Source organism: Callospermophilus lateralis, chromosome 9 (assembly GCF_048772815.1).
Source record: "Callospermophilus lateralis isolate mCalLat2 chromosome 9, mCalLat2.hap1, whole genome shotgun sequence".
Classification (NCBI taxonomy): domain Eukaryota; kingdom Metazoa; phylum Chordata; class Mammalia; order Rodentia; family Sciuridae; genus Callospermophilus; species Callospermophilus lateralis.
The window spans coordinates 44,749,606-44,763,143 of record NC_135313.1 but is presented as its reverse complement, the minus strand read 5'-3'; the positions used below and the strand labels follow the sequence as shown (position 1 = coordinate 44,763,143).

The 13,538-nt window shown below is 30.9% G+C and overlaps 1 protein-coding gene across 6 annotated transcripts in view; it reads left to right on the top strand.

Annotated features, from left to right (window-relative positions):
* Gulp1 (GULP PTB domain containing engulfment adaptor 1) overlaps positions 1-13,538 on the top strand; it is a 271,076-nt gene that overhangs the window by 231,196 nt on the left and 26,342 nt on the right. For all 6 annotated transcript variants that reach the window (XM_076866249.2, XM_076866246.2, XM_076866250.2 and 3 more), the window contains exon 7: positions 830-967. In XM_076866249.2, the coding sequence (XP_076722364.1) occupies positions 830-967 (138 nt within the window). The remainder of the gene's footprint in view (positions 1-829; positions 968-13,538) is intronic.

Genomic DNA, 13,538 nt, shown 5'->3' with positions numbered 1-13,538 from the left:
TTTTGACTAAATAATAGTATTGTAAAACATTATTATTTAATTATATATATTTTTACTTTAATTAAGTACATTCTGATGTTTTGCATGAGTTTTATAATTCAGTATTTGTGTATATGTCTGTATGTGTGTGCACTTAAGTGTACTGCAGCTCTACGTCTGGTTGCAGTTATTTGTCTTTCTACAATTAGCAGGGTTGATACAGTCATTTGAAGCCTCTCCCATTGAGAACATTACATAATTTGCAAGGTTGACCTACCTAGACATAAAAAGTTCAGGAGTGTATGAATAACTATGAAGATATGCAAAATAAAATTCAATTAAAAAAAACTAGGAGTGAAAATGGTGGTATGTTCTGGGTGAAATTTTTCTCCAGATGAGGTTATGTTCTAATTGTAATGCTAGTTAGTAACAATGACATAAAATGAAAAGAATTTTGGATTAAAAAAAAAAGGTTAGGCTAATTCTTTTTTGAAGTATCTTAATCTCTTTGAGCCTCAAAGTTCTCCAGTATAAACATGAAGGATTTAAAGTATATGGTCTCTTAAGATGCTTTGAAGCTCTGGAAGTCTGTGGGACTCAGATTCTCTTATATTCTTGTGTTTTTTTGAGTACTATTGAAATGAATATCTTAGTTTAATCCCGAGTCAGGAGGTTCATCTACATTGCATGTTTGTTTAAATTTGGGGTATATGTAATTGTTAAACTAAAGCTTAACAGATGATTATTACACTTTTCAAGTCTTAAGTTATATGTTATTAACACATGCTGATGTTTCAGAAAATAGAAAAAAATTGCCATCAACAGTATTTATTTCCATCTGTGTTCACAGGAAGTCCAACACAATTGCCAGCTTCATAGAATATCATTTTGTGCAGATGATAAAACTGACAAGAGGATATTCACTTTCATATGCAAAGATTCTGAGTCAAATAAACATTTGTGCTATGTGTTTGACAGCGAAAAGTGTGTAAGTATGCCAGATGTTTTAGGGTGGTTTGTTCCATTTTACAAGCCAGGAATTGCCTTGTTTCCGACATTAATAAAGTATTTGGAAGTGAATAAGGTCTGTAAATACTTAAGTACACTAATAGATTCATCCTGTCATGAGAATATCCTTCAGGATTTCATCTTTAACTAAATTCTTATGTTTATGAGGAAAAGCTTGCATGCAAATTTCTTTTGTTAGAACAACAGTCCTACTTGTGCTGTGCATTTATATATCTTGTAATCAGTCATTTGTAATTTTAATCTCAAAAAATATTTAGCAATATGGACATAATGCAAAGAGTAATGGTGAGAAACTATTTTTTGTTGTTTTTTTTTTAAAGTTTTCCTGGAATGTGATAGATTTCATGAAGAATAGTATTATAAGGTCCATGAAATAAAATCTGCATGGCTCCTTTAAAAAATTCTCTAATACCTTAAATATTTGGTTCTTGATATCTGTCATTCAGATGTCATTTAATGTAATGAAAGGTAGTAATATTGTGTGTACATGTGAGTGTGCGTGTTTGCTTTGAATTTAATCTAAAATTCTTAGTAAGGCCAGTTAGGCTATTCCAAGAGGTAAATCAGGCAACCATTCATCAGTTATCTGGAATCTTAAAGAAAATCCTGTGTCTTGCTTTAAAAGCATAGACTAATTCTAATCATAATCTAATCTGAGTTCTTCTATGAAACTTAAAATATGTGTTACAAGTACACATTGCAGTCATTTTCTTCAATGAAGGAATAATGTTTATCCTCAATATTATTGGTTTAAAAAGGACATAAAACTTAGTTCATTATTTGCTATTTTCACTCTCAAAAATAGAGTATTACTAATATTATTATCATATTGTGTCATTTATCTCTAGTGTTAGAGTGCTATCTTCTTGAGAACAAATGCCTTTCTATTTATATGTACTTTCTGCATCAGGTGGACCACAGATGCTCCATAAATTTTCCTTAAGGAAAAACTCAAGATGAAAATTTACCAAAAGTAGCTCAAGTTTTTTTTTATATATATATCTTTTAAACATTAGTGCTTTAAAAAGGCAAACTAATGTGCTAACCTACTTGGTATAATAATACATTTTAAGAACCAGTGGATATTATGGAATATCTCATTTGAAAAATATGATTACCCATATAAGACACTATTATATACACAAAAAGATATTTTGTATGAAACTCAAATTGCTTTTGAAATTTATCCTCTTGAATTAATGCATTACATTTACATATTTCAAGTGTTTCATAATCATGATTATTTGCAGATGTTTTTCTCTATGTAATTGGAAAGATTAAAGTTGATATTTGTTGAATATCTTCTATGTGTAAAACATAATAACCTTTTAACATGTGCACTAAACAATTAACTCACTTGTCTTTCCTTTTGTACCCATAGAAATACACTTCCTTGGGGTCCCCTGTAATGTTTATAATCATAATTAATTATAAATATCATACTTCTTTATACGTTTACACTTGTTATACCTTTCTATGATATCCATCCAAATCTGCTACTTGCTCATAAAATGTTTGCCCAAATGTATAGTCATATCTTTTAAATAGCATAGACCCTATTTCTTCTCAATCATAAATTTCTATAATTGATTACTAGAATTTCTGTTCCTTTTACCTACTATTCTTTTTGGAAATAGCATATCATATTTAGTTTTTCTGAAGTTTGACAATTTATTAAAGTGAAAGCAGTGATTCACAACCAGTTTGTGTACATAAGAATCGTAAGAGGTGACTTTAAAATACTCTTACGTCTCATATAAAAATACATATATATATATATATATATCAATTGGGTCTGCTCCAGTTAGCAAGCAGTTGTGCTGCAGGTAGATGCAAGCCTGGGTTTTGAAAAACAAGTGTGCAAAATGTCTTCAAATCACAAGTTTGTATCAGCTTCATGAGCTCAAAGAGGAAATGTTTCCTTAATTTCATTGTATCATTCTCTATGAAATTTAATTGGCTCTGATTAAAATAATGAGTGTGGTTTGATAGGTTTAAAAAATGTTTGATAACTTAACTTATAACTTAATGGCATAATTCTTTCCTCTTATTTTAACAAATCATGGCCAGAGACCTTTAGTTTCCCCAAGTTACAAAGTTAAGTAGTAACAGAATCTGGAAAAAAATCCAAGAGTTTAGATTTCCATCACTGTATTTGTCCATTCATGTTCATGAGTCTCCCTCCTTCCGCAGTGAACCATCACTGAAAAGGGAGTGAACCTCTGTCCCCTCCAGGGAACTATGAGGCAGGGCTTTTCCACCCTCACTTCCCTGCTGGTGTGTGTCATAGGGAACCATCAAAAACAGAAGACTTAAATAATTTCTAGAATTCATAACCTAGTAGTATCCAAAATATCCAAGATTCAACCGAGAACCTTTCTTCACACCAAGAAACAAAACCATCTTAAACTAAATGAAAAACAGTGAACCAATAGATTCCCCAAACCGTTATGGCAGAGATAATAGAATTATAAGACAAAAATTTTACAACTACCCACATAAAATTTGAGACAGTGAACAATTACAAGCACAGCTGAAGAAGTAGAAAGTCTTATTAAAGAAATAAAAAAACCTAAACAAAGAAATAGAAACCAGAAGAATTAGTGACTTGGGTATTTTCTGACAAATAGAAAATATCCATTCTAAACAGTTCAGACATAATAAATATGTAATACACACACACACACACACACACACACACACACACACACACACATGAATGTGCCTGTCTGCATGCACACACTCAGAAGGACCCAAAAAGAAACAAAAATGAAACAGAACCTGAGAGACCTGTGGGACTGTAACATAATGTCCAACATTTGTGTGTCCTTCCAGTCCTGGAAAGAGAGGAGAAAGAAGGCAGCTGTGCCTTCTAAAAGCTCTCAAAGAAATAAATGGTTGAAAACTCCCCAAATTTAACAAATAACATAAACCTATACTTTTAAAAAAATCCAGTGAACTCCAAAAAGGATTACTCCAGAATACTGTAGTTTTGGTAGATGGATAGATAAATAGGTCCATAGAACATAGTAAAGAACACAGAAATAAACTCGTAAGAGCTATTGGCAAACTGCTTATCAGACAAAGGTCTAGCATACAGAACTTTTGACAACCTACAGGATAAAAATAATCAAATTAGAAAACTGACAGAAAACTGAAAGATAGAACATTTTATTGAAGAGGATAGAAAATTGGCAAGTAAGTGCATGAAAAGATATTAACAATAGTTATGTATTGGGGAAATGCAAATTGATATCAAAACGAGAAGTGACTTACTACACAATTAACTTACTACACGATTAAAGCTGCAATAAAAGTACCAAATGCTACAGACACTTGGATAAAATCAGTCTGTCGATTTCATAGAAACTAAACATGCAACTATCATATGCACTATTTGAAAAAAATTTTAAGAGAAATCAAAACTTAAAATGCTCACACAAAAACCTATACACAAAGATTTATAACAGCTTATTCATAATGGAAAAAATCTACAAACACCACAGAAAATGGCTGAATAGTTAAATACTCTGATACATTCTAATCATGGAACACTACTGAGCAATAAAAAGGAATGAACTGTGAATACAATAACAGCTCACTGATGACTCCTCAGAAAATAAGGAATGAGAAAATTCAGTTCTCAGAGCTTATGTGTTCCATGATTCCTGTTCTATAACATTCTCAAAGTTACTAAATCATAGAAATGGAAAATAGATTAGTGTTTGCTAGAAGATTAAAGAAAGTCTGAGAACAAGGTGTAAGAGGGTACATGTACAAAACAGCAAGATGAGAGATGGAATTTTTGCATTTTAACTATTTATTGTCAATATCCTGGTTGTGATTTTTAGTAGATTTTTGAAATATGTTACCATTGGGAGAACCCAGATATAGTGCACACAGGACCTGTATGTATTCTTTTTTAAGTGAATCTAAGCCTAAAATGATCTCAGACTGAAATTTTTACTTAGAAAAATAAGTCATGGTCTGTTTGAACCAAACCTTTTATCTTATCTTAAATAAATACAGGCAGAGAGATTCATTGAAGTTCTGAGAATCACAAAGCTAGATAGATAGTAACAGAATCAGATCCATAAATTTTTAGTTTCCTTGAAGTTTAAATGTTAGTATGCTACAAAACTGGAATTTCCTTTACTGATAAGATCATATATTATTAAGTTTTAGTATTTATACAACTTCTTTAGTCATTTCATTTTTAATATATGATTTTATACAACTTTATTATTTTATGTAGTGCTGGGAATTGAATCCAATCCTAGTTCATGTTAGGCAAGTGCTCTACCATGGAGCTATACCCTCAGCCCATTATCTCATTAAGTTTAAAAATAATATTACAGTGATTTCCAAGTATTTTTGAGGCTATTATGAATGGAATAGTTTTCTTAATTTCTTTTTCAGTAGACTCATCATTGAGTATAGGAATATCATTGATTTATGAGTGTTGATCTTATATTTTGCTACTATAAGTTCATTTATGAGCTTTAGAATTCTTCTAGTAGAGTTTTTTTTTGGGGGGGGGGCGGTCTACTAGTTATAGGATCATGTCATGAACAAACAGATAATTTGAGCTCCTCTTTTCCTATCTGTGTCCCTTTAATTTGATTCTCTTGTTTGATTGCTCTGGCTGGGGTTTCATTGGCCATGTTGAATAGGAGTGGTGGAAGTTGGCATCCTTGTCTTGTTACTGTTTTTAGAGGAAATGCTTTTGTTTTTTCTCCATTCAGTATAATGTTGGCCTTGGGTTTGTCATATATAGCCTTTACAATGTTGAGGTAAGTTCCTTCTTTCTAGTTTTTTGTTGTTGTTGTTGTTGTTAGTATTTCAAATAGGAATGGGTGCAGCACTTTGTCAAATTATTTTTCTGCAACTATTGAAACAAGTGATTCTTGACCTTCACTCTATGGGATAAATTACATTTATTGATTTCTGTGTATTCAACCAGTCTTTCATCCCTGGAATGAAACCCAGTTGGTAATGGTGAAGTATCTTTTTAATGTGTTGTTGCATGTGGTTTGTGAGAGGTGAAGGACCTCTACTAAAAACTACAGAACACTAAAGAAAGAAATTGAAGAAGATCATAGAAGATGGAAAGACATTCAATGTTGTTGGATAGGCAGAAATAATCATGTCACAATAGCCACACTACCAAAAGCTCTATACAGATTTAATGCAATTCCCATTAAAATTCCAATGCTATTCCTTTTAGAAATAGAAAAGGCAGTTATGAAATTCATCTGGACGTAGGCACAACAGCACATGCCTGTAATCCCAGCAACTCAGGAAACAGAGGCAGGAGGATCACAAGTTCAAAGCCAGCCTCAGCAAAAGCGAGGTGCTAAGCAACTCAGTGAGACCTTGTCTCTAAAGTAAAATTCAAAATAGGGCTGGGGATGTGGCTTAGTGGTCAAATGCCCTTGAGTTCAATTCCTGGTTAGTCAAAGAAATTCATTTGGAAAAGTAGGAGGCCCAGATGACCAAAGTAATTCTTAGTGAGAAAAATGGCACAGCAGGCATTTACAATACCAGACGTTAAATTATACCACAGAGCTATAGTAACAAAAACACCATTGTATTGGCAGAAAAATGGGCATGAAGGCCAATGGAATAGAGTAAAAGTCACAGAGAAAAACTCATGTAAATAGAGTTATCTCATATTAGAAAAATGCACTAAAAACATGCATTGGAGAAAAGATAGCCTATTCAACAAATGGTGCTGGGAAAACTGGAAATCCATATGTAGAAGAATGAAATTGGATCCCTATCGGTCACCCTGTACCAAAGTCAACTCAAAGCATAACAAAGATTTAGGATTTAGACCAAAAACCCTGAAACTGCAAGAAGAAAATATACGTCCAACACTCCAGCATGTCAGCACAGGAACCAGTTTCCTTAACAAAATTTCTAAAGCTCAAGAAATTAAAAAAAAAAAAAAAAAAAAAAAAACTCATAAGTAGGATAGCATCAAATTAAAAAGCTTCTTCACAGCAAAGGATAGCAGTACAAAGAGAGCCATAAAATGGGGGAAGATCTTTGCCACCTGCTCTTCAGATAGGGCATTAATATTTAGAATATAAAAAGAACTCAAAAAACTTAACACACCAAAGAAACAAATAACCTAATCAATACATGGGCAAAATAACTAAAGAGATACTTCTCAAAAGAAGAAATACAGTGCTCAACAAATACATGAAAAAATGTTCAACATCTCTAGCAGTTAAGGAAATGCAAATCAAAATTACACTGAGATTTCATCTCACTGTAATCAGAATGGCAGTTATCAAGAATGTATATAATAATAAATGCTGGCAAGGATGTGGAGTAAAAGTACACTAATACATTGTTGGTGGGAATGAAAATTAATGCAACTGTTGTGGAAAACAGTATGGGGATTCCTCAGAAAACTAGGACTAGAAATACCATGTGTCACAGCTGTCCCACTCTTTGGTATATATTAAAATCAACATATCACAGTGATGCAGCCACATCAATGTTTACAGCAGCACAATTCACGATAGCCAACTGTGGAACCAACCTAGGTGCCTTTCAACAGATAAAAGGATAAAGTAAATGTGGCACATATATACAATGAAATATTTATCAGCCATAAAAAAGAATGAAATTATGGCATTTGCTAGTAAATGGAAGGGATTGGAGAATATCATGCTAAGTAAAATAAGCCAGTTCCCAAAAGTCAAAGTCAAATTTTTCTCTGATATGCGGAAGCTAATCCAAAGTAAGGTGAGAGGGAATAAAAAAAGAAAAACAAACAAAAAGAGACGGGGAAAAAAGGGAAAACAAATTTTATCAAAATACAGGAAAGATCAATAAGGAAAACTTAGGGCATTGATTTGGATGAAAAAGGGACAGGAAAATGAAAGAAGAATGGAATGAATCTGACTGAATATTTGCATGTGCAGGCTTGGATGCAGCATGATGGGGCTCAGCATAAGATGCATCCATACAACACTTAAAATTAAAAAAAAAAAAAGTAAACTGTAAATGCATTTAAGAGGGATCCGTGGAGTGGAAGGAGTAGGGGGGATGGGTAGTGTTGGGGACTGAATTGAAGTGAGTTAGGTTCCATGTTTCATGCTGTTGTGATTATGTCAGGGTGTATCCTGGTGTTGCATATAACTGAAAAGAATATTTTAAAAGTATAACATATAGACTTAAAAATAATATTAGAATACAGAATTCATTTTGATATGGTTGATTTGGCTTCTTTATTATAAGTCCAATATTTTCACTGTAACCATTTAGGCCGTATTTTGATATTCTTTGTTTTCACATTTTTTTCCAATGTATGCATTGGAATATATATATAATTTTTTTATTGGATACTGCTTCTCCCAATAAGCAGACAAAACTATCACATCACATCTCCTCCAGCTTAATTTTTTTTTAATTTGAAGTGCAGTGTAAGATATGGCAAGGTGTAAAACTTCTCTTTTACCTGCTTAATATTTGTAGAAAAATTGTTCATTGTCCATAGAATCATACATTATTACTAGAAGTAATCATTATATGAAGTCCTTTCAAAAGGTCTATTTGGGAGAAGTTGTTTATTATGTATTATTCTATAGTAACATTTTGTTTTCCTTTTTAAATTTTTTGACACAAAACTTTTTTTAACTAAAAATATTATTGCTCTTTATATTTCATTACACTATCAGAGAATAAAAACTGTTTTCCTAGTTTAGTAATCCAACCTAATATAACTAGTTGATAATAAAGATCTGAAAGCTTATTGTTATTAAATATTTCCCTTTACTGCTGTATTCATTTCTTCAGTTTATGAAATAGCAAAATTTATATCCACAATTTAAGAAACAAATAATTTGGCTTATTCTGACACAAAGGCAGGAGTGAGCAATTGTAAACCAGAAAAATAATTTAAGTTAATTAAATTGTCTGATATTCATTTCTATGTGATTACTATAATACTGACCTATTTGATATTTTCAGCCAGGCACTCAAATTTTGTGTAATTAGTAGGAATACATAGGGCTACTGCCCTATATTGATCTTCCCACATTGCTAATTGAGTTAAAAATCTAATAGGGCCAAGGGGTGAAAGAGATAAGGAGGGAGCATAGGGGTAAAGAAGATGGTAGAATGAGATGGATAAAATTATCCTGAGTACATGTATGAAGACACAAATGGTGTGAATATACTGTATATAAAACCAGAGATGTGAAAAATTGTGCTCTATATGTGTAATATGAATTGTAATGCACTCTGCTGTCATATATAACAAATTAGAATAAAAAATGAATAAATTTTAAAAACTTAAGTTACTTATTGTTTCTCTTTTTACTTTTTAAAATAATTTAAATCAAGAACCATGAAATTTATCTAAGTGTAATTCTCTTATTATATATTCATATCATTAAATTCTTTATTTATGAGTCAGGAAACATTATTTTATTTTAAAAATACAGTTTTGTAGGACTATGACATATTTCCCAAATAATAAGTTGTTGTAGTTATTTAGAGAATCTCTTTTTTTTTAAATTATGAGATATTATGCATAAAGCCATTTTTATTTTTTAAATTTCAATTGGCATACTTTGCTTTATAAACTATTAAAATTAAACTATAGTTAGAAAATTTAAAAGTTATTTATTTTGATTTGAGATCTTTTTCTGTGATCTGATATTGTATATAACCAGACATTTTATTCTAATAACCAGTAAAGCATCAGAGTATGTAATTTCTGTCATAGATATTTGAATATGAATTTAGTTGAATTCCGAGGTTTATATTATATAAAGTTTATTGACTAAAATACACTTTTTCTAGCGTAGAAAACCAGTGTGACATACTAATAAAGACATGAACTTTAACATTATTGAGGCAGAAACTCAAAATACTGTCCCATCATTCATAAGTTATTTCTGAAGGCAGATTTATGTTTCTTAAAATGTTTGGCTCTTCATCTCTAAGTTAACAATAGCTTTCATTTGAAAGATATTATAGGGGAAAAACTATGTTTTACATAGTTGTGAACACAATACGTTACATTTTAAGATTAATTTTTTAAGTTAATATCACTCACATTTAATGTGATATTGGTGAAATTAATATAGCTGAAATAAAGGAATAGGATATTTAATACAGAGTTCCAGACTAAAAAGTTGCTATAAATCAAAATTTAGTATCATTATACTCTTAGAGCGTATGTGAACATGTATATACACATAAATAAGTGCAGTCCTTATGACCTTTTTCTAGGCATTACATCCACAAAGGTGGCAAGGGCAAAGGTGAAGGTTAGAATTAAAGAAAACTTTTTAAAATTTATCTGCAATGCTATGCTGCTTTACAAATGTACTCAGGGAATTAAAAGAAAAAAATAGTGCTAGTAATGATTAAAGAATCCTATTAAAGGTGTCATAATGATTAAAGGACCAATATATGTTCGTGTCTTTTTCTATTAGATTTTCTGTTTCATTTTAAAAAATATAATAGAAAAAGACAAATTCACAATCATATCAGAATGGTATTTTAAGAAGAAATTTGAAATTACCTCTAATATGATAAAACAAATGGTCATGAAAATAAAAAATTAATCTTCAAAGACACACCAAAGTGGGGGTGGGGGACATATAGTTCCTGATTTCAAAACTTACTTTAAAAAAATTTTTATCAAGCAGAGTAGTACCAATGTAATGGCAGACAAATAATAGCAATATTGTAGAGTCCAAAAATATCCAAACATATATTCTTTTTTATGCAAATATGAACAGATAATTTATTTAAGAAAGTAGTCTTTTTGACAAATAGTCCTAGAACAACTAGCTAAGTATATTTTTAAGTTACAAAGAATTAACCCCTACTTATGCTGTGTAAAAATAACTTAAGGTGGGTCAACTTAAAAATGGAAGTTTTTATATTCTTATATAGAACTTGCATTTTTCATAATATTGAAGAATACATGTGAGTTTTTGGATTACAATGATTTCTCAGAAATGATCACAAAAGCATTAAACATGTCAAAAAGATGCAATGTAGTTTATTAAAAATAAGAATTGTATGTTAATCTATAAACATTACTAACACCTTAATAGAGTGTCACTAATCCAGTAAAATGACTCAAGATAAAAAGACTTAATGTCTAATGTTGGTTAGAATGTGGAGCAGCTAGAAATCTCTTACTCCTGGTTGGAATGTGAAATGTTATATTACTTTGGAAAACCATTTGGCAGACTTATCCTATGATAGAGCAATTTTTACTTTCTAGGTATCTACCCAGAAACATGGAAGTACATGTCAACAAAAAGATTTTTACACGAATGTTTGTACTTTTTATTTATAATAACTAAGTACTGGAACACCATGAAGGTCCTCCAATAGGAAAATGGATAAACCAGTTATAGTCTATACATAACATGAAAAACCAAATAAGTAATAAAACAGATGTATTATTGAAACATGCAGTGTGTATGAAACTCAAACACATTGCATTATTAAAAAAGCCAGACACAAAAGAACAAGTACTATTTGATTCATTTTTTATTGATATTTAGAATAGACAAAACTGACCATTGTCATGGAAATTAAAGCAGTAAATGTCCATAATAGGTGGGATTTGACTAGCAGTAGGCACAGAAGACTTTCTAAGGGGACAATATTTCATGTCTTAATTTATATGGTACTTATATTCATTTATCAAAAAATCTGTACAGTTATGATGTGTACATTTCTTGGTATATAAATTTATCCTCCTACCTCCCCTTCCAAAATGTATATATATATATATATATATATCTGTATACACAGGTGGTGGATTGTATACACAGGTTGGAGAATCAGACATTCTGGATTTGAACTCAGTTTTCTCCACTCACTGAGATATTAGGAAAGATATTCAACCATAGAGAATTGAAGTTTTACGATCCATATTGTAGAGATAATAATCCCATGTCAGAGTCATTATGTGAATCAAAAAAGGTAATATATACAGAATACTTACCAGATAGTTTCATGCTTCATAAGTATTTGTTGTTATAAAAAGAGAATATGATTGTTAAAAAAGTCACTGTCATGAACAATATGAAGTGGACTATTGTTAATGATGTATCATCAACATTATCATTTAAAGGATTATTGTATACACTGTGAGAATTTGAGGATAATACAATGACTCATTAAAAGGAAACATTGAAACCATGATTTTAAAAGGAGAAAAAATAAATCACAATGAAATATAATATTTTTATTGTAAAGTAAAAACATTTACCCCAGTTTTTTACATTAGAAACAGAAAAATTTGTTGAGAATCACACAACCTATCATTATCACTTTCACTACTTTTAAATATTACATATGATACAAGTATGTACCACAACTAATTTCTTTCCTTGAATATTTTTCATTGGCTTGAATAAGTAAGCATACATAAGTTGGTATCTGGCATTTTCATTTCATTAGTATTTTTATTGTAACTTATCATAGTTTATTTTCTTGTCTTTTTCCTACATTTTTATAAGACAACTGGGCCTTCTATACAATTTTATGTACATATTTTGCATGTTTTAGTTAGCTCAGTTAAGCACCATAAATATTTTCTCACAGCTAAAGCTCTCCTTAAACAAATAGTGAGCTCCAAAAATTATGTTATCAATTAAATAGTCTAAGCTTTAATAATAGATTCTGTTTTTTACATTAGGTTAATCATAGTGTATCACGAAGTATTAGAAATTCAGTAGATTAATTAAAGCATAGCCTTTTCAATACTGTTTCTATCAGTTTTCCTGTCATTAAAACATTATACTTGTCTTCTTCAATCTGTTTGCCATACTTTTATTCTAATTTTTTTAAATGTTAACATTGTAAATAAATATATTTTTAATGTGGACTTCATGATAGACTCCATGAAAATTAGTGAAGATATGAATGGAGAGAGAATGAGTTGGTGGACTTTCTGGTGGATATTTTTGGCAGTTTCTAGGTGATGGATCATACATGGTAAATTATTTACCAGGATGAATTCAGATGACAATTATATTTTATTCAATCCACCTTGCTTTACAAAAATACAAATGGTTCGCTTTCACTTAAAATTGGGAGATCTCCCATTATAATTCGGGTTTCTGACCTCATCTTGCATACTTAAGACCTGACCATTCTGGATTGGAATTATTCATTTCTACCAGACAGCGATTAAGTGGAACTGAACAGAACTTGCCTCATTTATAGAATGTGCTCCTCAAGTTTTCCACAGGCTCCACCCAGGTGGCCTCATTCAGGTTACCTGCTCAGCATTTAGCCACATTTTCTCACTAGGGGAAAAAAAAGAGCAGAGCAACAAGAGAAATTGCACTTAGTATTGAGTTTTCATTTAATAGGCACTGATTATTTGGGGAGGGGAAGAAAACAACTAGGAAAAAAATACAATAAAAGAAATAAAAAGACATAAAGAAGGAATTCTTGCTTCTAAACTCAATAGCTATTTATTCGTGGTTCATCAATGGCCTCCCCCCCACACACACCTAATTGTCTTTGTA